Source organism: Squalius cephalus (assembly GCF_949319135.1).
Source record: "Squalius cephalus genome assembly, chromosome: 23".
NCBI lineage: Eukaryota > Metazoa > Chordata > Actinopteri > Cypriniformes > Leuciscidae > Squalius > Squalius cephalus.
In genome coordinates, this window is record NC_137144.1 from 14,166,370 (window position 1) to 14,193,783 (window position 27,414).

General features: G+C 37.4%; 2 protein-coding genes across 3 annotated transcripts in view; both read left to right on the forward strand.

The window, feature by feature from the left end:
• Window positions 1–1,774: 1,774 nt before the first annotated feature.
• tbc1d2b (TBC1 domain family, member 2B) lies at window positions 1,775–20,500 on the forward strand. 2 transcript variants are annotated; one of them, XM_079859438.1, is made up of 12 exons: window positions 1,775–1,918; window positions 5,002–5,167; window positions 6,199–6,371; window positions 6,459–6,685; window positions 8,959–9,351; window positions 9,833–9,943; window positions 10,153–10,349; window positions 11,289–11,783; window positions 16,216–16,333; window positions 16,840–17,025; window positions 17,304–17,425; window positions 18,873–20,500. In XM_079859438.1, exons 1-12 carry the CDS (start codon window positions 1,792–1,794, stop codon window positions 19,066–19,068), a joined length of 2,511 nt encoding a protein of 836 aa, XP_079715564.1. In that variant the 5' UTR covers window positions 1,775–1,791; the 3' UTR covers window positions 19,069–20,500. The 2 variants fall into 2 exon arrangements, with proteins under 2 accessions (XP_079715564.1, XP_079715565.1); XM_079859439.1 differs by having other exon boundaries at window positions 5,005–5,167.
• Window positions 20,501–21,851: 1,351 nt separating this feature from the next.
• dapk2b (death-associated protein kinase 2b) overlaps window positions 21,852–27,414 on the forward strand; it is a 33,839-nt gene continuing 28,276 nt past the window's right edge. The window contains exons 1-2 of the mRNA XM_079860223.1: window positions 21,852–21,996; window positions 22,917–23,085. Of these exons, the coding sequence (XP_079716349.1) occupies window positions 23,009–23,085 (77 nt within the window). The 5' untranslated portion in view covers window positions 21,852–21,996; window positions 22,917–23,008. The remainder of the gene's footprint in view (window positions 21,997–22,916; window positions 23,086–27,414) is intronic.

Here is a 27,414-nt window from a genome sequence, read left to right on the forward strand (position 1 = left end):
TGGCATACCATGTAATGTAACATTGTGGAGTCAATGTCATTATGCTAATATTTAGTTGTGTTGACTAATTTATTCAAAGCTATATTTAAAATGCAATGCATAGATGTACATTTATTTTCTTGAATACAATTTTTTATGATAAGCATGTCTTTGTCTCTGAATTCAAATGTATTTTTAACACTTAAATGCATGATTTTTCACCAATCATTATTAAATATTCAGGTCTTTGGCGACTAGGTTCTATATCTAACACGGATGGTGTTATACATTGATTGATTATAGAGTAACAATTACAGAAGAATAAAATTAAGCATATTTTGTTATCTTTTGGAGCTTGGAAGGGTTCAGTTTGAGCAGATGTTTTATCATCACTGTCCTCGTCAGAGCTCATTTCCCAGTACATTCAGCATCTGCCTCATATTCGCCATCTCAAACATATTCGCAAAACTATTATTTTCAACATCTTCAAAATCAATATTTTGAATACTGACAGCTTCTTCACCAGATCCACCATCAAGTGACAGTGACACTAATATTAGATTGCGTTCTGTACTTGCTCTGCTGTAAATCACTGAGCCATTTCAAATTTTGCTGATGATACTTCCTATTCTTTTGTTTTCTGCCTGCAGTAACTATGAGTGAAACGTCACTTCATCACTGTGTATCAGACACTGAACTGCACTTATTCAGTCATCAAAAATTAAATTATTGTTGTGCAGAAAAAATATACTTACACTGTTACACACCTCAGGTCGTTAGCGACCCTATACAATTTTGACAAAAAAAACCCCAATACAATTTATATTGTTTAACAGTGTTATATTGTTTATAATGAATTAATTGAGGAATACTAAGAAGGTTGATGTCTAACTTTAAAAAATGAATGAGGAGGAGTGTGTTGAATAATGTCCAGAGTCACTAAAGACTCGAGTTATGCGTACTAAGGGTTAATATGTACATAAATAGACAGTATGTGGTAATAAAACTGTCCCAATATTATAATGAAAATAAAAAAGCCTCATTAAAAAAAGGAATTCCTGAAAAGAAAACCTCAAGTAGTTTGAAATAATCCTTTATTATTTTTTCTTAGGAAAAGAACAAAACCGCTCATGTCATGTGGTGCATCCAACATATAAAAAATAAAACATGAAATTATATAATAGAGGTCTCCTGAATGACTGTTTCAAGTCAGTACCGTTTATTAAATTTCAGATGATTTTGACAAAGCAACGTTAGTTAAGAAATGTCATGTGGTGCGACTCCCCCAAACCGTAATAGTATTTCATCATGATATGAGTAAACTATCTTTTTCAAACTGAAAATGTATTGAAAAACATTTTTGGAAATATTAAGATGTGTACACCCGCATGTATTCAAGATTTAAGGAAAATGTTACACCATATGACATTTTTAGAGGCATTAAATTGAAACTTTTCTCGAAAATGGTATTAAAGACTTTCAAAACCAGATGAATCCAACATAAATACCAACAGTAGGCTACATTTCTAAGGTTTTTTAAATGATTTTCTTTATTGTGGACACTAATTGACCATTTATTAGGCTTTTTCTGTTTTTAAATGTGTTTTGATTCTCACAGTTAAAGAGCAACTTCATCACCAAACTGGAACTGAGAACGAAACAAGCATGATTATTCTCAAAGGGGACAGTCACATTCACACCTGACCCTGTTCCTCCAGAGACTGCTGTTATACCACAAAACGACAAGCAAAAATAGAGCCTTGGTTTCATTAGAGCCTACTGCTTTTTTTGCAGGCACCCAACAGGCAGGTGATGCATTACTGGCTGCAGCAGTTACAGCAGAAACGATGGGAGTTCTGTAACATGTCTGGTCACAGAGACAGCTGGTGCTCCCCCACCCCGTTTCATCCACATACGGGCCTGGTGGCCAAAGATGCAGGTGAGATTATATGGAGAAGTGAGCTGGCCGTGACGAATACACAATGAATACACAAAAAAGATAAAAATCAGTTTTTGATCATGTCCTCTAGTTATGTGGAATTTTCTATGTCAACCTGTAGTTTGTTTGCTCCTGGTCATGTGAGGTGAGTCAAAGCTCATACTGTAAATGCACATGACGACTCAGTCCGTGTGACACCGTTTTACATATTTTCCAGAAAGCATGTGTGTAAATATAGAGGTGGAAAGTTATTGTGTATCTGTGAGTACATACTAGGGATGGTTATTGACACACATTTCATGATTCGACGCAATTTCAATTCACAAACTTCGAAACTATTCACTTGGATATATATATATCAGGTGCAGTACATGTCAGTTTTTCTCAAGGAAAAAAAAATCTTTCTCAAGTAGTGCTGTAAACTATAACCCTGTTAGTTGCTCCATTACTAATAATAAAGGTAAAAAACAACTGATTTGTATACCAATAATAAAGTTATAATAATAACGTTTTAATGATATTTTTCTAATCCAATTTGTTGTTGAATTATAAACATTTAAAGGTGGCTGTTAAAAAAACTTTTTATGATGGTAAAAATATAATGAATATGATAATGGTTGTGATCGCGATTAATCGCATCCAAAATAAAAGTTTGTGTTTACATAATATATGTGTTTGTACTTGGTATAATTATTTTGTATATATAAATACACACACATGCATGTATATATTTAAGAAATATTTGCATACATATACTGTATATATTTATATATAATTTATATTATATATAAGTATAATTTTTTTATATATAAATAACACAGTTTTTCTTAAATATATACATGCATGTGTGTGTATTTATATATACAAATTTAATTATACACAGTACACACACATATATTATATAAACACAAACTTTTATTTTGGATCCGATTAATCTCGATTAATCTTTTCACAGCCCTAATATATATATATATATATATATATATATATATATATATATATATATATATATATATATATATATATATATATATATATATATATATATATATAATATAAATATTATATATATATATATATATATATATATATATATATATATATATATATATATATATATATATATATATAGATAGATATATACACACTTACTGTACACACACACACATACACGTGTGTGTGTGTGTGTGTGTGTGTGTGTGAGACTATATATGTGTGTGTATATATATATATATCTATATATATATATATATCTATATATATATATCTATATATATATATATATATATATATATATATATATATATATATATATATATATACGCATATATAGTCTCACACACACACACACACACATGTGTATGTGTATATATATATATATACATATATATATATATACATACATATATATATGTAAACTTCTATGTTAAATGTGAAAATATAGAAAATATTACAAATAATTAATATAATAATAATTAAATGTAAATAGAACTTTTTTTGGTTTAGAACTAAAATTGTTGTTATAATTAAAATAAATGAATGAATGAATGAATAAATAAATAAAGAAATAAAGAGAAAATGATAAAGAAATAAAGGGTTGAAGATTTAAAAAAAAAAAAATTTATTTCTCTTTCCTTTTAATGATGGGCTATAAAGGGTTTAGACAGTTTTGTGGTTTCTGCTCCGAGAATGTCTGTAGCAGTTAGCATTATTTTTGAAGTCGAAAAGGCAGAACCAAAACAAAAAGCGAGTGCGCTTCCTCCTTATTAGTGTCAGTTTGCAAGTCATTAGCAATTCATTTTTAATGAACAGAAAACATGCTCCTGTGAATTTCTCTCTGCGTTAGTCAATAAATTCAATTGATCAGCATAGTTGTTACTGACCTTTGTAATGTAATTTGTTTGCAACTTTGCATACGCAGCATGATTTCACATGCAAACAACATTCAGGAATGTTTCAGCTAATGATAGTAGAGCTCATAGTCTTGGAATCACATAACTTTTGTTATGCAGTCAATGGGAGTACAGCTATATTTAGAACTGTAAATGTGCTTTACACTTGCTAAAATGTAGATATATCGTCAGCAACATTATTATTGCACCATGGAGTATGTAGCGGTTTCTGATACTTCCTGACTGTATTTTTATACATGGAGATCTTAGTATATAAAAGACAGACTTAGTAGGGTCTGTTTTAACAGAGTAGCAATTTTGCCAAAGTTCTGTCATTTATTCTGTAGTATTTATTTACATTACATAAATATTTGCTTAAATGCATATTCTGGCAATACATAACTATATACATAAATATATACTGGAATAAAACTGACAATGGTAACAGGGTTGACAATTTTAGACTTCATTTAGACATTACTAACATTGTGCATGTCACTACAAGATACTTATTAGAAAGAGAATTTATTTCTGATATTTCTACAAATATCTGCTGTACAATAATAAATTATTTACTGTACAAACTCACAGTAACATGGTTGATAATTTAGGATTGTGGACAAATACGAGACATAGTGATTCACTGTGTTATATATTTTTGTCCACAATCCTACATTTTTATTAGAAGACATTTTTGTGCTTGCAGCGTTCACTTCCTAGAAATATGATGATGTAATTTTGACATGTTTATGCAACTGTAGTTTAACTGTAGAGAAGGGAGCTTTAATGGTAACAGGTTTGCATAACCCAGGGAAATAAACCTTTTATTTATTTTTTAAAAGTGCATTATGTAAATCCAATGGAATGTACAGGAAAAATCTTACATTTATTTTAAAGTTAAACTTAAAGTTATTTTTGTTATCAGCATATTTGTGCAACAAATTGTCAACCCTGTTACCATTATTGGCATTGATAAAAACAATAGAAATGGTTTATTCTAACGATATAAGGGTCAATAATGTCGTTTTGTAGACTCAAACTACTTATTTCTCTGTTGTGCAAATTGACTGATGTGTGGCAATAAGGACACATCTTGGGGTCGAGGAATGACACTAAGAAAAGTGCCAGACTGTGACGGTTGATACACACAAATGAACACCGATGACTCAAACCGTGACTGTGTTGTTTTAGAAGCAATGCTCAACGAGAAGCCCAACGAGAGCATGGAAAGTGTTCGGAATGACTTTGCTTTGGAGATGGACAATGACGGGCTGGTCGGGCTCCAGTCGTCACGTAACCCTGTGGCACAACCTACCGCAGCTCTCAACTCCCTCCGACACTGGGGCTCCGGGCTCAGGTAGGTCTGCGAGACTCGCACTAGAATGAACGTTTGTTGTTATTGGACATCAAATTGCATGTAGAACAAGTACTACAAAAAATATATCAAAAATATATCAATAAAAATGATAAGAACAACAACTACTGTAATTATGTGTATAATATAAAATCAAATTTTCATGTTTTTTTTTTAATTTTTGCTTTATTATGATCGGGAATTAAGTGATTAAATCTGTCCCATTCCTTAAAAACTCTGGAAAAACAGTTTGGATTTGATAATGTGAAAATGCAATTTGGATCAAAACAACATAATCCTGTTTTGCACACAGTATAGCATATAGTCGTACATTTATATTTGTTTTTTAATAGCCTTCAATTTGCTTCAAATTATTGAATATTTTCTTAATAATTATATAGTATAATTCATAGAATTATTTGCTATCAGTCTGGTTACTAACACATTGTATTACACATCCCACTTAGTCAGTATGGTTAATTTGAAGAATTTTCCGCTTTTAATGGTCTTTATTTATGCATTTATAATGATAAATTAAGTTATATGTACATCTGCATCTTGATTTAGAATTGTTCATATTTAACTACTTTGACGACTGTTGCCACGTGTGATCTCTTCCTCAAACTTTCCAAAAGACTTTGGATCTGTTTAGATGACGTAATACTGAAGCCGGCCAAAGGACTGAATCTGGATTTCAGCACTGATAAACAAACTAAACCAGTTGGAAATGCTTCAGCAGCTCTGTGTTATATTTTAAGAGGCTGGGAATAGAATACTTTGACCCCTTATGCAAATAAAAGAAGTCATGTGAGATTGGTTTAAAAAACGATGATCCCAGTCATCTATTTCTTTATTATCTCAAGGTTTGGAATTAACCTTTGCTATGTAACTCAAATGAACATTTGACGACAGCGGTAGCATGTTATAATATACTGTGATTGAGTTATTACTTTTACAGATGGCATGAATTTTGCTTCTCCTTACTACATTGTGTGAAAACAATGTGTTTTTTCATTCCGTGTACGGTCTATCAGAAATAGCATGTCTCACCTGCGGCCCGGCCGAGGAGGAGAGAACAGACGCAGTGTGTTTTACACAGCCAGCCATGAGGACTGGGAAATGGTGGATCCTCCAACCAAGGACGCACCGGATCACAAATCTCCAGTAGACAGCCAACGCCGGGAGAGCCCATCTCACTTTCACCGATGTAAGATCATAATTCAGAGATTTAACTTAATAAAACACAAATTATTCAATTGAAAGGCCTTTAAAACTCACTCTTGACTGTCCACAGACTCCATTGGCTCAGCGTTCACGTTTGATTTCCGCAACCCCTCGAGGATGAAACGGCCCTTTCACGTGGGCTCTGGCAAAGTTAACCGCAGCGCCGAGAGCTCGCCGGTTGAGTGTAATGGGACCAAGACCTCCGAACTGCAGCTCTGCATTCAGAACCAGCAGGAAGAGATCAACCGGTTGCAGGAGCAAGAGAACAACCTCAGGGAGGAACTCGCCAGTCAGAAGGTACAATATGAATAAATCTATTAGTGGTAGTTTTTTAAAGCAATCAGAACACTCACAAAAAAAAATATATAAACCATATTTTATTTATATTGTGTCCTCGGCGGGCAGCGTTAGTATCAAATGTTAGTTTGCAATCCCATTCTAAATTTTCCAAAGTGTAATAATATAGTATTTGCTTGTGAAATGGCAACCTGTAAAATGTGTCTTCAATCATTTATTATTTTTTATTTCTGTTTTTCTCTTTTTTTTCCATGTTGTAGTTTCCTCATTCCTTGTAATGCTTAGACATGGGGATTTCCCTTGTGGAAGTTAATGTTGACACAGTATCTGATGATTCTACATTTTCTTCTACATTTGTAATTCAAAGAATTTTCTAATACCCACCAGAAAACTTTGGTGCAGTAAATGCTTGCTACTCCAGTCATAAATTTCTGTGTGCTTTTCTATAAAGGTGTTAGCGGATCTAAAACAAGGGCCGTGAGAACCACAAAATGGGTACTGTTGTTATGTTTTTCCCTTTAGAGTTCCTCTTTGGCCAATAGATGTGCGGTTAACACATTAACAACTCTAAATAAGGATTCTGTGTAACATATATAAACAACAATATGTGGTTATTCATTATTACAACATTACTGATAACATTTTGTTAACCTTTTTAGGATTTGCATACTCAAAATAAAAATGTTTTCAGTTATTAAGTGAATTAGGTGTAAAGCCAGGGACACACCAGGCCGTTTTTGAGCGTCGGCCGACTTAGTTTTTTCGGTGTGTTCCGCACCGTTGGCTCTAGTTGGGCGCTGTTGGTTTTTTGGGCCGTCAGGCCGTCGATGAGAGAGAACTCTGATTGGCTGTTCAGTTTAGCAAACGAGTCAGTGCACAAGAAAAAGAGCAAAAGTGATGAAAGCGAGCACAGAAGTCATGACGGCACTGACAGAAAGGCTGTTCGAATTTTACGTCATCTTACCTGAGCATTCCAATGCATGAATATTTTGATTATAACATGAGCGGAGTGAAATAAAGAACATGATTAGCATGACTGGTATTCAAAACGGTTAGCAAGCGCTGCTTTGTTTATGGTTTGTAAACCTGCAGTCTTAGTTTCGCTTTCCCTTTTTGAAAATATCTGCTGAAATAGACAGTTATCTCCTTTACACGCAGGCGTAGAACGAGCGTCCTCGCTCTCAGTCGGCTGTAGTCCTTTCGTTGTGTTCAAGCACAGATCCCTCCCGACGCAGGCGACAACACAGTCGGCTTTCATCAGCGCTAGTTCTTTGGCGTCGGTTTGGTGTGTCCCTACCTTAATGAGACTGCTAATGACTTGAAATGGTGTTATGATTTATTAACAACTAAAAAAGCATGCTGAGAAAAGTATTTATCAAACCAAAACTTGTTCCAGCCAACCAACCGATCACTGGGTATTTCTTCCTGAAGACTCGACGACTAATTTTGAAATGAACCAATGTACCTGTATTTCAATTCGATGTCATATTTAAGGTTCCGTCATTTCACCATGTGCAGACTCTTGAAACATTTTTTTACCGAGCAAATTGAATGTTTGTACAGAATAATGGTTAACTTTGATCTTCATGTTTCTTTTTTGGTGTAGTATCAGTATTTTGGTGATAATGCACTGGTCCATGAAGATAAAAGACCATTGAACGCTGAAGGTTATCGTTGCCTTTCTCCAAAATGTTGATCTAATTAGTAATACCTAATACAATACCAGACCGTTCTAGGGTCAGGATGTAACATATATGTCTTTCAACTTGTATCGGACAAGCCCCTAACTTATTTTGACCCAAGTTAAGAGTCCTAGTAAAGCAAGTGTTCTTTTTTTTGTGTCCCAGACAAAAGAAAGAAACCATGAATGAGTAATTTAGTCAATCTGAAGACAAGAGCTCAATGACTCAAATGGAGGTCTACATTTTCGTAACTGGTTCAAATGCAAGGGTAGCCAACCCCACTCTTGGAGGGCTACCTTCCTGCAGACTTTAGATCCAATTCTGCCTTAACACACCTGTGTTTGATTTAGAGTTGGAGCAATACGGTAGGATGGTTGCCTTCCAGTAGCAGGGTAGACTACCCCTGTTCTAATGGATTACAGTAAACTTTGACCTCAGGACTTTAAAGAGTGATCAGTGATTATAAAGGATCCCCATTTTGCTTGATCAGGTCAGTTAGTGTGTGTCTGAGTTGTGTAAGTAAGTGATGGGTCACTGTGCTCTGCTGAACTATATTAGAAGCATATTCACAAGCGTATTCCCTTCTACCAGGAGTTGGTTCGTCTTCTACAACAAACACTACGTAGCTCCCAATGCGATTGGCGTTCCACAGTGCCTCCTGGGAACATGGAGCCTCACAATAATAACGAAGATGAGACTGAGGTGAACAAAGCCCTGACAGAACGGGACACCCAGATCAAAGATCTCTGTGGTCATATGGAGAGGCTAGCCGTGGAGAAGGAGAGTCTTCAACAGGAGTTGAAAGGTTTGAAGATCAAAATCGGGGAGATAAATGAACAGCTGGGCATGCTCATGGAGACCATTCAGGCCAAGGACGAAGTCATCATGAAACTTTCCCAGCAGAGTGACGAAGGAGGAACCCAGTCAGCTGAATGCAACTCACCTAGTGCAACTAGGGAACAACAAGAGTTAGACAGCCTGAAGGTATTACAAGAACACTGTTACATGTACTTCCCAATCAGTAGATCTGAATGTGTTTGTGAGATTATTAATATCTTAGGGAGAAATAGATCTGACATTGGCAACAGTTGCATGCAATATTAAGGCATGAACAGAAGTACTTGATGTAGAGTTCAAGTCAAGTCTTGAGAGTTTTGTCATAAGACAAATTCAAGTCTCAGATCCTTTTTGGTATTAGTTGTCTGTATATTCTAGGTTAGTTTCATGATAGTTGTGGTTTTTTGTGTCATGGTTAACTAATAAGTATATTAACATGGTTGGAATTGTTGGGTGTTGGGTAACAACTGTTAAGTGAATTTATTACAGAAATGTAAAATAATGTTCAGATTTAGTCATTTAATACTTTCAGTTGCTTGTCCAAGCACAGTAACAGTACATGCCTGTAAAAGTTCTAAATATCTTTAGTGTCTTACATACAACTTGTTGGTTTTTCACACTTTTCCAGGACAGTCTTCAGGGCTACAAATCCCAAAATAAATTCTTGAACAAAGAAATTCTCGAGTTGACAGTCCTACGAAGAAATGCTGAATCCAGAGAGAAAGTGCTAGAGGCAAAGGTCTGTGACTTCAGCTACTCAATGCACACAACCATCCTGGATGTTTTGTTTACAGATTCTTTCTTATGTGCCATGTTAGCATTTCCTTTTCCTTTCCCCTAGCATTCCACTATCCTTTGCAAGGTCTGTGATGTCTCATGATTTTGTTTGCTGAGGAATCATTTTTTGTTCTTTGCGCTTTCTTTCCTCCTTTGTGGTGTGTTCTACAGTACAACAGTTTGGAGGCCAAGATGTGTCAGGTGGAGAGCAAGTACCTGGTTCTACTACAGGAAGTGAAGACTCCGGTGTGCTCCTCCTCAGAGCAGACCCATAGTGGAGAGGTCATCACCCGCTTACTAGAAGATGCGCTACAGGTGGAGAGTGCAGACCAGCAGGAGCACCCTATCCTCAAACCCAACGCTGTCAGGTATCATGCCCACCTCCCATGATAATGAAGTCACAAACATGAAAAGGTTGGCCGTCCTTGTTTATGTCAACATAAATTCAGTATATTCAGTAAGTTGGCAAAGAATAGACCTTATTTAGAGCAGCGCCATGACAGGTATGGAGGCACTTACCGTGTTTTCAATTGCATCTGCTGTAAAAAGCTGTACTCCTAGATCACTTATAAATTCCTTGTAAAGATATTTAGCAGTTTTTTGTCAGCAGAACAATCCAAAAACATTAAATAACAGCACAACCCACTGAAGAGATGTATGTCATTCCCGTAAAAAATCAAAGATGGCACTGCTGTGAATAAGGTCTATTGTTATTCATTTCATATACCAAGAGTCCAGTCATAGCAGAGGTCATTTACATATTGCAGTCTTAAAGGTACAGTAGTAAAAACATTTCAGTTTAATTGTAAGAGAAGGTATAGAGATGATCAAGTAAGAAACCTTGACTAACATTACAAGGGGTCGTATGGGGAAATGATGATGCAAATGTATAAAATATGGATCCTTTAAACTTTTGGTTACTGAAACAAACATGGTAGATTTCAGTTTTCTTTTGTTTACTTTCATTTTTGTGCTGCCACAGTTCTAAAGATCCCATCTTCAAACATGTTTGGTCATGTTAGTGTTTTTCAAATGCTACATGTCTACAGGAACAGGATGTTTTCTTGCTTCCACTAAACATGTCATGCTCTTCTTAAGTGCTCTTCTTATCCTAATACAAATGCTTCATTTCAAGTAGTTGTTGGTTTCAATAAGTTCTTTTGACAACTCACCAACTTCTAGATTTGTTGTTTTGCTAATGTCTACTAGCTTACTTTTGAAATTGGGCTTATTTACTTTTAAAATTGTTGCCTCATGTGTTACAAATTGTACATATAACCAGTGATAATTTTACCTTTCTCATATAGTGAATATGACATTTTTGGCTTCAAAACTGTCCCGGAGGAGGAAGATGAGGAGGAAAAAATTGAAGCAAAAAAGAGAGCGCTGGACCTGAAGTCTCTCTCCCTGACAGACCAGGAGACATCAGTCAGAGTGAAGTGGGACAACTACCTGGCCATCACCATGAACAGAGAGATGGTTCGATCTCCAGAGCTGAAGGCGCTGATGCGAAGCGGGGTACCCCATATCCACCGTTCCAAGGTGTGGATCTGGTGCGTGAGCTTCCATGTGAAGAAGATTCGTGACAGCCAGCCGAAAGACTATTACCAAAACCTTCTGTGCACGGCGAACGATAAACCCAACCCGGCCTGCAAGCAAATAGAGCTCGATCTTCTGCGGACGCTCCCAAACAACAAGCACTATGCCTCTCCTGACTCAGATGGCATCCAGAAACTCAGGAACGTGTTACTGGCTTTTTCTTGGAGGAATCCCGATATCGGCTACTGCCAAGGCCTCAACAGGTAGCAGATCCAAATGATTCCATCAGCTCTTGACTTCATTGGTGGGGTGTTTGTATGTGTAAAGCGAAATCAAACCCCTTGAAATCAAATTTTACGTTTTTTGACTTTTGGTATGAATACAGTATGTTGGCCTTAAAGGGATAGTTCACCCCAAAAAAAAAATTCTGTCATAAATTACTCACCCTCATGTCATTCCAAACCCGTAAGACTTTCATTCATCTTCAGAACACAAATTAAAATCTTTTTGATGAAATTTGAGAGCTTTCCATTGACAGCTACACAACTACCACTTTTACGCTTCAAAAAGTTCATAATTAAAATCCATGTTACGCAGCACGTTTGAGCTTCTGCAAGAACCAATGAGGTTCATTCTCGCGTTAAGCTGCATGTTTGAGCTTCAGCAAGAACCAATGAGGTTAATTCTCGCGTTAAGCAGCACATTTGAGCTTCAGCAAGAACCAATGAGGTTCATTCTCGCGTTAAGCAGCACGTTTGGGCTTCAGCAAGAACCAATGAGGTTCATTCTCGCGTTAAGCAGCACGTTTGGGCTTCAGCAAGAACCAATGAGGTTCATTCTCGCGTTAAGCAGCACGTTTGAGCTTCAGCAAGAACCAATGAGGTTCATTCTTGTGTTACGCAGCACGTTTGAGCTTCTGCAAGAACCACTGAGGTTCATTCTTGTGTTACGCAGCACGTTTGAGCTTCAGCAAGAACCAATGAGGTTCATTCTTGTGTTACGCAGCACATTTGAGCTTCTGCAAGAACCACTGAGGTTAATTCTTGTGTTACGCAGCACATTTGAGCTTCAGCAAGAACCAATGAGGTTCATTCTTGTGTTACGCAGCACATTTGAGCTTCAGTAAGAACCAATGAGGTTCATTCTTGTGTTACGCAGCACGTTTGAGCTTCTGCAAGAACCACTGAGGTTCATTCTTGTGTTACGCAGCACGTTTGAGCTTCTGCAAGAACCACTGAGGTTCATTCTTGTGTTACGCAGCACGTTTGAGCTTCAGCAAGAACCAATGAGGTTCATTCTCGCGTTACGCAGCACGTTTGAGCTTCAGCAAGAACCAATGAGGTTCATTCTCGCGTTACGCAGCACGTTTGAGCTTCAGCAAGAACCAATGAGGTTCATTCTCGCGTTACGCAGCACGTTTGAGCTTCAGCAAGAACCAATGAGGTTCATTCTCGCGTTACGCAGCACGTTTGAGCTTCAGCAAGAACCAATGAGGTTCATTCTTGTGTTACGCAGCACATTTGAGCTTCAGTAAGAACCAATGAGGTTCATTCTTGTGTTACGCAGCACGTTTGAGCTTCTGCAAGAACCACTGAGGTTCATTCTTGTGTTACGCAGCACGTTTGAGCTTCTGCAAGAACCAATGAGGTTCATTCTTGTGTTACGCAGCACGTTTGAGCTTCAGCAAGAACCAATGAGGTTCATTCTCGCGTTACGCAGCACGTTTGAGCTTCAGCAAGAACCAATGAGGTTCATTCTCGCGTTACGCAGCACGTTTGAGCTTCAGCAAGAACCAATGAGGTTCATTCTCGCGTTACGCAGCACGTTTGAGCTTCAGCAAGAACCAATGAGGTTCATTCTCGCGTTACGCAGCACGTTTGAGCTTCAGCAAGAACCAATGAGGTTCATTCTCGCGATACGCAGCACGTTTGAGTTTCAGCAAGAACCAATGAGGTTCATTCTCGTGTTACGCAGCACGTTTGAGCTTCAGCAAGAACCAATGAGGTTAATTCTCGTGTTACGCAGCTCGTTTGAGCTTCAGCAAGAACCAATGAGGTTCATTCTCGTGTTACGCAGCACGTTTGAGCTTCAGCAAGAACCAATGAGGTTCATTCTTGTGTTACGCAGCACGTTTGAGCTTCTGCAAGAACCAATGAGGTTCATTCTTGTGTTACGCAGCACGTTTGAGCTTCAGCAAGAACCAATGAGGTTCATTCTCGTGTTACGCAGCACGTTTGAGCTTCAGCAAGAACCAATGAGGTTCATTCTCGTGTTACGCAGCACGTTTGAGCTTCTGCAAGAACCAATGAGGTTCATTCTTGTGTTACGCAGCACGTTTGAGCTTCAGCAAGAACCAATGAGGTTCATTCTTGTGTTACGCAGCACGTTTGAGCTTCAGCAAGAACCAATGAGGTTCATTCTCGCGTTACGCAGCACGTTTGAGCTTCAGCAAGAACCAATGAGGTTCATTCTCGCGTTACGCAGCACGTTTGAGCTTCAGCAAGAACCAATGAGGTTCATTCTCGCGTTACGCAGCACGTTTGAGCTTCTGCAAGAACCAATGAGGTTCATTCTTGTGTTACGCAGCACGTTTGAGCTTCAGCAAGAACCAATGAGGTTCATTCTTGTGTTACGCAGCACGTTTGAGCTTCAGCAAGAACCAATGAGGTTCATTCTCGCGTTACGCAGCACGTTTGAGCTTCAGCAAGAACCAATGAGGTTCATTCTCGCGTTACGCAGCACGTTTGAGCTTCAGCAAGAACCAATGAGGTTCATTCTCGCGTTACGCAGCACGTTTGAGCTTCAGCAAGAACCAATGAGGTTCATTCTCGCGATACGCAGCACGTTTGAGTTTCAGCAAGAACCAATGAGGTTAATTCTCGTGTTACGCAGCTCGTTTGAGCTTCAGCAAGAACCAATGAGGTTCATTCTTGTGTTACGCAGCACGTTTGAGCTTCTGCAAGAACCAATGAGGTTCATTCTTGTGTTACGCAGCACGTTTGAGCTTCAGCAAGAACCAATGAGGTTAATTCTCGTGTTACGCAGCTCGTTTGAGCTTCAGCAAGAACCAATGAGGTTCATTCTCGTGTTACGCAGCACGTTTGAGCTTCAGCAAGAACCAATGAGGTTAATTCTCGTGTTACGCAGCTCGTTTGAGCTTCAGCAAGAACCAATGAGGTTCATTCTTGTGTTACGCAGCACGTTTGAGCTTCAGCAAGAACCAATGAGGTTCATTCTTGTGTTACGCAGCACGTTTGAGCTTCAGCAAGAACCAATGAGGTTCATTCTCGCGTTACGCAGCACGTTTGAGCTTCAGCAAGAACCAATGAGGTTAATTCTCGCGTTACGCAGCACGTTTGAGCTTCAGCAAGAACCAATGAGGTTCATTCTTGTGTTACGCAGCACGTTTGAGCTTCAGCAAGAACCAATGAGGTTCATTCTTGTGTTACGCAGCACGTTTGAGCTTCAGCAAGAACCAATGAGGTTCATTCTCGCGTTACGCAGCACGTTTGAGCTTCAGCAAGAACCAATGAGGTTCATTCTTGTGTTACGCAGCACGTTTGAGCTTCAGCAAGAACCAATGAGGTTCATTCTTGTGTTACGCAGCACGTTTGAGCTTCTGCAAGAACCAATGAGGTTAATTCTCGCGTTACGCAGCACGTTTGAGCTTCAGCAAGAACCAATGAGGTTCATTCTTGTGTTACGCAGCACGTTTGAGCTTCTGCAAGAACCAATGAGGTTAATTCTCGTGTTACGCAGCTCGTTTGAGCTTCAGCAAGAACCAATGAGGTTCATTCTTGTGTTACGCAGCACGTTTGAGCTTCAGCAAGAACCAATGAGGTTCATTCTTGTGTTACGCAGCACGTTTGAGCTTCAGCAAGAACCAATGAGGTTCATTCTCGCGTTACGCAGCACGTTTGAGCTTCAGCAAGAACCAATGAGGTTCATTCTCGCGTTACGCAGCACGTTTGAGCTTCAGCAAGAACCAATGAGGTTCATTCTCGCGTTACGCAGCACGTTTGAGCTTCAGCAAGAACCAATGAGGTTAATTCTCGTGTTACGCAGCACGTTTGAGCTTCAGCAAGAACCAATGAGGTTAATTCTCGTGTTACGCAGCTCGTTTGAGCTTCAGCAAGAACCAATGAGGTTAATTCTCGTGTTACGCAGCACGTTTGAGCTTCAGCAAGAACCAATGAGGTTCATTCTCATGTTACGCAGCACGTTTGAGCTTCAGCAAGAACCAATGAAGTTCATTCTCGCGTTACGCAGCACGTTTGAGCTTCAGCAAGAACCAATGAGGTTCATTCTCGCGTTATGCAGCACGTTTGAGCTTCTGGAAGAGGTTTGTCCTAGTACGTCAAGCAGATTCGGTTGAGCTCCTGTTTATATTCACTGATCAGTTTTTATATGTGAATAAAAGCCTAAATTCAATCTGTTCATCATATAAAGCGATCATGTCTCTTCAGAAAATTTGGACTAAACCTCTCAATTTATATGGATTAGTTTTACGATCTCTTTATGAAATTTTCGAAGCGTCAAAGTGGTAGTTGTGTAGATGTCTATGGAGGGACAGAAAGCTCTCAGATTTCATCAAAAAGATCTTCATTTGTGTAACATCAACACATTGAATAATGCTGTGCGTTTCAAGGCACTTAAATTGGCCTTTAAATGATTTCTGATTATTATTTTTTTCAGGCTGGCAGCTATTGCTCTTCTGTATTTGGACCAAGAAGATGCTTTCTGGTGTCTCGTGGCCATTGTGGAGGTTTTCATGCCACGTGACTATTACACTAAGACACTGCTAGGCTCACAGGTACCGTTTCAAGATTATTCATTCACTCAGATGAGAAAATTCCCCCAAAACTCTGGGCTTTAAGCATGTCTTGGTTTGCTGGATATCATATGACTCATGAGCAGCAGGCTAACAGCACGTCTCTTTTATATTCTGTCATCTGTCACAGTGACTTTTTAGGTTTTTAGGTTCCTTTCCATCTTCAAGACATTAACATACTTGCTGAGCAAACTTTACCACATTTTGACCTTATACAACATGAATGCTCTCTTGTTTTACCTAAGTTTTTGGTTACTAACCACATGATCATATATGGAGTGACTTGCCAATTGCTTTTCAGTTGAAACCATTTTATTGGCACACTTCTAGTAATGGCTTGTCATTGCTGACATGTGACTGCAGCAGGGTCCAAAATATAATTTTTAAAGTGACTTTTTGTATTCTTTTTCTTAAAAATCTTTATTTTTGTCCTGTTACAAAATGGTTTTGGTTTGTTAACCGTTTTGATTGTCTTATTTTTGATGTAGGTAGATCAGCGTGTGTTTAAGGACCTGATGTACGAGAAGTTACCCAGGCTTCATGCTCATTTCGAGCACTATAAGGTAGACTTCTCTCTCATCACCTTCAACTGGTTCCTGGTTGTGTTTGTGGACAGTGTGGTCAGTGACATCCTCTTCAAGATCTGGGACGCTTTTCTCTATGAGGGACCAAAGGTATGGTGGATTAATGCCACATATTCCTTAAACATAGAATACAGTGATACCTACTTTTTCCCTTGAAGCCTGTTAATCATTACTCAGTTTATATAACCACAAAAGCAAATGATGTGAAACATTTACTAGCAAACCTAAACTGAGCATTGTAAATCCTCAGATGATAATACTAATACTCACCTTTCTTTTTAATTTCCATAATGAGTTTGATTGTTTCAGGGTGACAGTAGTCCTCCATGATTGCTGACACACTTTGATGTTTCTTTTTACCTTCACAGATAATATTCCGATTTGCTCTTGCACTCTTCAAGTACAAAGAAGAGGAATTTCTAAAGCTCCAAGATCCCATGACCATTTTCAAGTACCTTCGGTACTTCACACGTACCATCTTGGATGCAAGGTGCGTGCAATCATGAAAACACAATCATTGCGCAACTTTGTTTTTATTAGTTTTGATTATTTGTCAAAATGGTGACTTAATAGTTACTATATGTTTATACAATTATATTAATTTTAATAAGAAGAAAATAAATATTTGAATTTGTGGTTTTATTATTATTATAAATATTTTTGTATAGTTTTTTATAGTTTAGAAATGTTTTGGAAACATTACAGTTGTAGTTTTGTGATTATTTATGTTGACATCTTGTGGTTTTATTTAGTTTTCGCAGGAATTTTATTGTCTTATTTTTATTTATTGCTTGTATTTATTAGCAATTACTACTAGTATATATCGTAAACATGGTTCTGTAAACATTCCTCAGAGGTTTTGGTCCATATTGACATGAAATCATCACGCAGTTGCTGCAGATTTGTCGGCTGCACATCCATGATCCGAATCTCCCGTTCCTCCACATCCCAAATCTGCTCTATTGGATTGAGATCTGGTGACTGTGGAGTCAGTTTCAGTATAATGAACTCATTGTCATGTTCAAGAAACCAGTTTGAGATGATTTGAGCTTTGAGACATGGTGTGTTATCCTGCTGGAAGTATCCATCAGAAGATGATACACTGTGATTATAAAGAGATGGACATGGTCAGCAACAATACTCAGGTAGGCTCTGGTGTTTAAACGATGCTCAATTGGTACTAAAGCACACAAAGTGTGCCAAGAAAATATTCAACACACCATTACACCACCAGCAGCCTGAACCGTTGATACAAGTTAGGATGGATCCATGCTTTCATGTTGTTCATGCCAAATTCTGACTCTACCATCTGAATGTACCAGCAGAAATCGAGACTCATCAGACCAGACACGTTTTTCCAAACTTCTACTTTCCAATTTTGGTGAGCTCGTGCGGATTGTAGCCTCGGTTTCCTGTCCTCATCTGACAGGAGTGTCACCCGTGTGTGTTCTGCTGCTGTAGCTCTTCTGCTTCAAGGTTCGACGTGTTGTGAGTTCAGAGATGCTCTTCTGCAGACCTCGGTTATAACCAATGGTTATTTGAGCTCCCTTTCTATCAGCTGGAACCAGTCTGACCATTCCCCTCTGACCTCTGGCATCAACAAGGAATTTTCACCCACAGAACTGCCGCTCACTGGATATTTTCTCTTTTCAGACCAATCTCTGTAAACCCTAGAGATGGTTGTGTGTGAAAAGTAGATCAGCAGTTTCTGAAATATTTTTTCAGCAGTTTCGCATTTCTTCCCCATGCTCCATTTGAACTTCATGAGATCGTTTTGACCATGCCTAAATGCATTGATTTCCTGCCATATGATTGGCTGATTAGATATTTGCGTTAACGTGCAGTTGAACAGGTGTACCTAATAAAGTGGCCGGTAAGTTTGTATGTACAGTATACACACACTTGTTCAGTACCATGATTATTTGTGTTTCTCGCAGGAAGTTGATGAGCATGGCCTTTGTGGACATGAACCCATTCCCACTGAGGCAGATCCAGAACCGCCGCACATTCCACCTGGAGAAGGTCCGTCTGGAGCTGACCGAGCTGGAAGCCATCCGCCAGACCTTCCTGCGGGAGAGAGACACCACCCTGGACGGCCGCTCACTCATCAGTGACGACGACGAGGACAGCTGAACCACAGCCAACGAGGGAACAAAACCTGCTAAGCATTAGCCAATCACAATGTGTCTTCTATCTTTCAATGCATTTCATTCAACAAACTGTGACTTCGAGAGACCAAAGAACAGTATTCCTTTTGATTAATCAAAAATGGATGACTTTTTTTCATCGTCTTTTAATTGCTTGACCAATATTTCATCCATTTGTACATATGGACCAAAATCAGTATTAAAGTAACTAAAGTACTTGCATTTAGATAGGAATTATTGTGCGGGTGCGGATTGGACACAATTCTAATACACTTGCTTTATGCTGGACATATTAACAGACACCAACACTTTTCCTTTCAGTCGCACGACTCGCACTTATTAAACAGTTTCATTTGTTTACATGCTATTGGTTATAATATCAACACATATTATATTGCATGATAATTTGATATAAATCAAATTCAGGTTTACAAGACTTGCCCTTTTTCTAAGCATTCGGTACTGTTCATTTACAGTCATTTTAATAACTTCCACTTAATTCAGTGTCCAGTCAAGGCGTGGAAAAGCACACATATGTTGCAAACACAACATTTCACAAGATAGATCGTCCTGTCTGCTCACGACATGATTGCCAAACCCTGCCATATCACAGAATGACATTTTAACATGTTTCTCACAAGTATCAGCTCATGTTTCTTACAAGTATCTGCTCAGTTTTAGAAGCACAATCCACATTTGCTGGTACATTTATTGTTTAGATGCATTTGTTCCACGCATGTTTCTGTGGTCTTCTCTTCCATTTGAAATATTCTAACAAAAAATGTATGTTGTTATACTTATAATTTTAGTCTAAAATCCACAAAAAGCTGCTTAAAATGGAGATAATAATATGGAAAATGTGAACATGTGAAAATGTGTTCATTTTGTGTCGTTACTGAAATTCACTTAAAATCGAAAATGGAATAAGAATCCATGAGGGCCTGTATAATGAGGGAATGTATATCTAAATGAATAGCACTTTTCATGCACAATTTGGCTTTGAAGTCATTTGTTACACATGTATGCTTGGAAAAGCTACTTCCTTTTAAATATCAGTGCATGCACTTCTACTAAGTGCAGTCAATTAATCTCTTCTACGCCATTGCATCATGATAATACACATATTATACATTTTAACACCTGCTGTCATGACAAAGTCTTTGGTTTTTGAGAGCTGGTCTCTCTGATTGACCATGGTTTTTTTTCACATGTAGGACGTAGGTTTTGTCATCCACAGTGCCATTAGAAAGAAAATGTATTCTTTGTGAGATACATTTTAAGACAGTCTAATCCCTCATTTACATAATTATTCTTTTTTATATATAGAAATTTTGGTGTAAGACTTGTTGGAACATTAATTGTTCCATAAAATCTTTCATATTACCCATGTTATTAAGCCATCAAATATGTTTCATGAGCTATATGTCTTCAGTGAGTAAGCTATGGTTTCAAACCGTCTTTGTTGCTGTTTCTCAATGCAATGTGTTGAGCAGACCTTTGATACAAAATTATTGAATTCTTTGAAATGTTACTGAAACTTACATCATTATAATCCTCTAATACTGTTTTTTTTTACTTATGCATGATTTCCCAATAAATTTCTATTGCATACAATTTTTTTGTGTAGTTTTTATATACAGTACATCTTTACAGCCAGCCAGTCCCAATAGTTGCGCTCTCCATGAACGATATCAATTACAAAGGCCTTCCTCACTGTAATTATTATTATTTATTTTTTTGCAATTAGTTACACCAACTTAAAATTTGTTGAGATAACTAAACAACTAAAGTTAACTAAACTTAATATTTTAAGTCAAGCACGAACACATACTTTTTTAAGTTGAAACAACACATTTCTTATTCTAATGTTGAATTTTACGTTGTGATAGATAATCACAATCATTTTTTTCAGTGTAGGCCTACATGATAGTTTGACAGGAAATACTGCATAAGCACAGCAATAGAGTTCCTGTTTCGTGATGGTTATGTAATAAAATACAAAATTCAGCATCTAAAATATATTTATGTACTAAAATATACTTTTCATTTTTATTTTTTAAGTAAAAAATGGGATGTTGGGGGAAAAAATAATGCTTAAATTATTTGTCGGCTATATTAGTGCATCTCATACAGATGCAGCTTGCTTATTGTGTCCAGCAGATGGCGATAATAGTGCAAACATAATAGAGCAAGCACAAGCAATAAAGACAGTAGACTAAATTATTTATTTAGTATTCCAGAGTCCAAAATTCACAGCGTGTTCTAATAAATCATTCATAGTTGATTCTGGATTTATTTACGAACCGGGTTTTACCGAATCAATGACTGACTCACTCACGAATCAGACATGACTGCTGAAGAATAGCCTATACAGTCAAAATAATTTACATATAGCCTATTGGTATTTATTAAAACTCTGTCTCGTTATTAAACTGTCATTTATTTTCAGTATATTATTTGTAACGCTTCCACTCTAGTCAAATTACTCCAAATATTCTGTGTAGGCCTATCTGTCCGATTACTCCGATTAAGCGTAAACTATGTTAGAGGAAGCCATTTAAAGCGTATATTAAAAAAAATGAATAGCCTATGCTTTAGTTCGATTGAAATCAAACTTTAAGAATGTTTTGAAAAACGGGTCTAAATTATTCAGAAAAATGTCTAATAAATGACTCATGCACGCGGATGTGTTTTAACCGGTTCAACTGATTCACTCAAAAGATTTGCCAATCTGACATTACCGCTGTGCTCAACAGGTGGCGCGTGAGCGAGCTCGAGATTGACAACATAAGCGCGTGCGTTCATCCAGTCTCCAGTTCAACAGCGCGACTCGCGCAAGATACGAGCTCGAACCCGGGAATATGCTTCAAATGTCAGCGGAATACAGTAATATAAGAATTATTTCTTAAAAAAGGTAAGACATGCTTTTTATAACTAATTTACAATATCAAATAAATAAACCCTTCTTGTAGTTCAGTGTGTCTTGTAAAATTTGTGAACTGAAATAGGAGGAGATAATGTGTAAATGATTCTCATGGTTAATTAACCAGCAAACAGGGAACTTTTCTAACGTTCCGGCAAAGTTCTGAAAAAGCGTTCTTCCAGTAGCCTAACATTAATAGAACGTTCGCTTTCATTTTCTCAAAACAGCAGGAAACGTTATTTACACATCGTTCATTGAAGGTTTTTATTCCGTTTTTTAACTGTCACTGTACACGTTTAGAGAACACTCAAAAGTAACATTCCCATGATGTTTGCAAATTTATCAAAGGGAATGTTCCCTTAAAGTTTGCATAACCAAACATGTTTTTAAAACGTCAATGTTGACAATTAAGAGGACATTAATAAATAATGTTTTCATAACTTAATGCGAACGTTAGAAAACGTCCTTTGTTAGCTGGGTATGCAACTCTTATATAACAAACAATTAAAACAGTAAGGCTGCGTTCTCTGTACATCTGTGAGGTAAATATTTGATATCAATATACTTTTGTAAGGGTTGTCAGCCTGTCAGAACACTAATGCTGCCCAGCACGGTTGGCATTTTTTCCAGCACTCTCAATTTCACCTGATAATTCCCATGACATTAAACCCTCATTTTGCTCTAAAGAAAGTAATTTGAGCACTTTTAACGACTTGATATGTACGTCAACTTTGGCATTTCATGCTTCAGGAAGCTAAACTTGAGGTGCCAAGGGTTTTGTTATATTATCACATTGCCATAAACGTCCAAGTAAGGACAATTCTATACGTTCTCTAACATCTTCTTGCAAGTGAAGGAATGCAGTGCAGCATGCTGGAACATGTGCTTATGTGAGTGCCTGTTAATTGCAGAGTGGCACCCTACAAATCAGCAGAACTTCCCTGAGATTGTGACAGATTTGGCCTGCTGTCCCTTGTTTACCGAGACACAAACAACATCATCAATGAGGACATTAGGAATGGCTGTGTTCAAGCAACAAAAAGTGGAGGATTTCTATGATATTGGTGAAGATCTTGGAAGGTAAGTGATATGATCGGTTGCCTGAGGATGTCTTATAATTGCTTCTAGCTTTTGTTTGTTGTTGACTAGCCGGTGAGCAATATGAACTCTCCCTATTACAGGACAGGTTCAAATCTAGGGAGCTAGAATTTGGGAAAAAAGAGGTTTTACCTTATAACTGACAAGCCCTTCTGAATTTTCACATCACTGGACAGTGCATCCAAAGTATTATATCATAAATGTTATTAAAGGGAGTTCACCCAAAAATGAAAATTCTGTCATCATTTACTCACCCTCATGTTGTTTCAAATTGTTTGCCTTTTTTCATCTGTGATGAACACAAAATAACATTTTGAAGATAGGATTATGATTATGAGGGCACATGAATTTCAAAACAACAATTATGTGCAAGGATAAATCATTTTTAATAAATACTACAATACTCCATAAAACAATACATGTCCATTTTGATTTCATGGTGACATTTTTGGACCCCATTGACATGCAGTGTACGCACAAACAAAACACAAAGACATTCACCAGAATATTTTCTTTTGTGTTTCTGGGAGAACAATCGTATTATATTCTTCATATTATAATCGTAGAAAAATTGCACAAAAACGTGAGGGCCCCCCACCTTCCTTTCCCTTGGCACCAGTTCTCATTCTTGAGTCATGTTTTGTTCTCTCTTACAAAGCACACTCCTTTTAAATGCTGCCCCAACAGGCAAGCCAAACACTGATTAATGCAAAAAAACCTGTTATAAAAACAGCATTTCTACCATTTCAGCAGAAGGAAGTTGCAAATCCATCCAGACAGGAAGTGCTAAACAGCGCGTTTAACAGTGAACATTCAGGAAAGGTGTAGTCTCACACCCAGGTGACTACCGGGTCTCGCCCCTGGCTGTAGGTTGCAGGTGAAAGTCAGTCACCCTTTGGCACGCTCTGTCAATGGTTTCTCTTATCAAAACTTGAATATGTACAAGAAAGGCCATAAAACTGTTCTCAGGGAAGCTTGGAAAGGCGGTCCTCCCGTAATTCGGAAAGGTTGTTTCCTTTTGTCACAGAGGCCTCCTAGTTGAGGTACTATGAGCAGAAAGACAGATGTTGGTTATTGTTTGCAATATGTAACAGCTCAGCCATCTGCCTGGATGGCTTTGTGTCCCGCTCAATGGCACAGTTACTATGACACACCCTGGATCAGATGAGATACCTGACCTCCCCTGCAGGACTGTAACTGAGAACGGGATTGATAGCGCTGTACGTCTACAGGGAGCGAGTTACTTTAAATTAATGAAGGGCCAGTTTTGTGTTTTCAAACCTTTAATGCAATTAGTTTTTTAGACTACCTTTTCTAAAGAACTCGCATTTGATATCAACAGTTCGAAGTTTGCGTGTTGCTTATCTAGCAACATAATTCTCTTAATAAGCTTAAAAATAAATAGCGTACTTTACAGACCTAAATACCCTTTCACACCAAGAACGATAACTATAAAAATAGCTATAACTATATTTGAGTCCACACCAATGGACAATAGTGTTCAGTTTATTATAAGCGTGTTGCAGTTTTTTCCTCTGCCGCTTTAAATGCTCAAGTTGTTAAAGCAGGATGGATTCTGATTGGCTGTCAATGTTTTTTTTCATTCATTAGCTGGAAGTGAAAGTGTTTCCAACAAAATTGTTCTTCTATGTCATTAGCGATATAGTTGTGCTATTCTCATAGAATTAGAATGATTATTAAAACTTTATAGGTCAAAAGAGCCCATTTACAATTCTCTATGATATTCTGGACTCTAGAAATGGCTTGGTTCCCTCCTTCAGTGTGAGTCTATGGGATTTTTTCCCTCCGTTTTATCCTCCACTAAGTGAAAAACCTATTCTTGGCCAAATTCACATGTTCTTTGCTGAGTATGCATTGCATTGAGCGGCAGAGAAAGCGGAAGAAATGTTACAAATATATTTATGTTTCATTGAGTATTTTTGTAGTATTTTACCCAATATGTATGTGTGCTGTGCTATGTATTTCTATGCTTATATTAGATGATTGTGTCGTTAGCTTAGCAACATGCTAACTTTGAACTCTGATGATATCAAATGCTAACCAAGATCTCCCGTGCGGAGCGCTTTTTGGGTGTTGAGTTGATATTTATGTAGAGTGTTTCAACTCAGTCACTTGTCTGGTTCTGTGACGTTAGGATGCTGTATTAAAAGGCAGTTGCCTATGTAGGCCGTAGACACATGTCAGCTCAGTACAGAGTTTAAGTGTTAGCTTTACCACCTATACTTAGTACACATTAAATAGTCTAAATGTGACCCTGGAAAGATCATGTTCCATGAAGATATTTTGTAAATTTCCTACTGTAAATATATAAAACATGTATTTTTCTGAGTGAATGCAGCATAATCGCAAACTTAAATGGATATCTTTAAAGGCGATTTTCCCAATGTATCGATTTTTTTGCACCCTCAGATTTTCAAATTGTTGTATCTTGACCAAATATTGTCCTATCCTAACAAACCATACATCAATTGAACGCTTATTTATCCAGCTTTCATATGATGTATTAAATCTCAATTTCATAAAATTGACCCATGTGACTCGTTTTGTGGTCCAGGGTCACAAATATGAGCCAATAGTCATTTTTACAGCAGAGAAGATACAATACTACAACATTTTGTAGTGATGACTACAGCAAAACTTACAAAAGCTAAAGGTTGTTAGCTTGTTAGCAATGTGTGTTAATAACAAATAGGTCCTATCCTAGAAAATGTTAGTTCTCTTTGCAATGTTTTAGTTTTCTTGTTTCAAAATGATACCCCCATTCCCAAAGACATGTCATGGAGTGTCAGTTGCGTTTGAGGTGGAGATTCTCACGCACACAGACACGTATCTTGCGTGTGAAAGAGGAAATAGCTCATATGTGGTTTCACAGAGCTAGTGTGTGATGATCTGTAACACATTAGCAGCTACAAACATGTCTATAGAAGAGGACAGCGAGAGAGAGACTGAAGGGGAAAATAAAGACACTTTAAATGCAAAGAGTTGTTCACACTCACAAACTCCCACCAGCCGTCGTGTTCCGTGTGGGTTGGAGGAGACTGGCTGTCACACAACCGCATGAATCACCTGCTTCAAAGGCTGACGATGTGGGACAAATGAGACCCTTTTACACAACCATTTTGTTCCTTGGAGGTGGGGGGCTTGTTGCTGACGCGCTTTATTCAGAGATGATAGGAATCGCCGTAATGGACAGATGACAGTGTACAAGTTGGCTATATTTGTCTTAGTCATTGGACATGTTTGTTACATCAAATTTTATTTAAAAAGAGATGAAATTTGAAAGAGATGGTAAAGGTAAAGTAAATCCAACATTTTTGTAGCGTAGTTGGCATGTATTGAGACTATGTTAACAATATGACACGACCTAAAAGGAATAGTTCACCCAAAATAAATATTTACTCATCATTTACTCACCCTCATGTCGTTCCAAAGCCATAATACTTTCATTCATTTGCCGAACACAAATGAAGATATTTTTAATGAAATCTGAGAGATTTCTGTCCCTCCATTGAAAGTCTACTCAGCCAAAACTCTGACGCTTCAAAACATTCATAAAGATATTGTAAAATAAATTCATATGAACTGAAGTGGTTCAATCCAAGTCTTTTGAAGAGACAATATCACTTTATATGATGTACAGATTTAATTTAGGATTTTATTCACATATAAACTTTGATCAGCGCACAAGAATGGTCAAATATTATATTATTATTTTTATGTATTTGGTAACCATAATGTGTTGTATGCAAAAAAAAATTTGTGTGATTTTGTACTTGTGATTATTTTTAAAGGTTGCCTTGTTTAAATCTGGCTGGGGGACTACCGATGAAAATTAGCACTTTTGAGCTAACTCGGGTACATTTACATTGTTTTAATGTTTATTAATGTACATTGTCCCCTTTCAAATAAAGAAATCAATCAATCAATCAATCAATCAAACGGAAGCACAAGCTTGCTTGATGCGCGAGAACCAATAAGGTTTGTTCCCACGCGTCAAGCAAGTATGGTTGAGCTTCCGTTTTCCATATTTGTGTGCTGATCAATGTTTATATGTGAATAAAACCTAGATTAAGTATGTTCATCATATTCAATAATTAAATCAATAATATTTATTCAAACATTCTAGATATTTCTTACTTACAATTGATTATTGATGTCAAGGTTGTAGATTGTGTCACCCAAGTATTTTAATATGATGTTTCGTCCACATTTCAAAAATCTTGGTATTTTTTTAGACAATGGAACCAGTTCTGAAAAAGAACCGGTTGTCAATTCTCATGTATTTCAGCG

Bases quoted from the DNA above. Each gene is read 5' to 3' on its own strand.
- tbc1d2b (XM_079859438.1), top strand. From the start codon at position 1,792: ATGCATTACTGGCTGCAGCAGTTACAGCAGAAACGATGGGAGTTCTGT. The intron at 6,686-8,958 runs GTACAATATGAA...CCCTTCTACCAG, and splicing joins AGGAACTCGCCAGTCAGAAG to GAGTTGGTTCGTCTTCTACA. The intron at 16,334-16,839 runs GTACCGTTTCAA...TTTTTGATGTAG, and splicing joins AGACACTGCTAGGCTCACAG to GTAGATCAGCGTGTGTTTAA.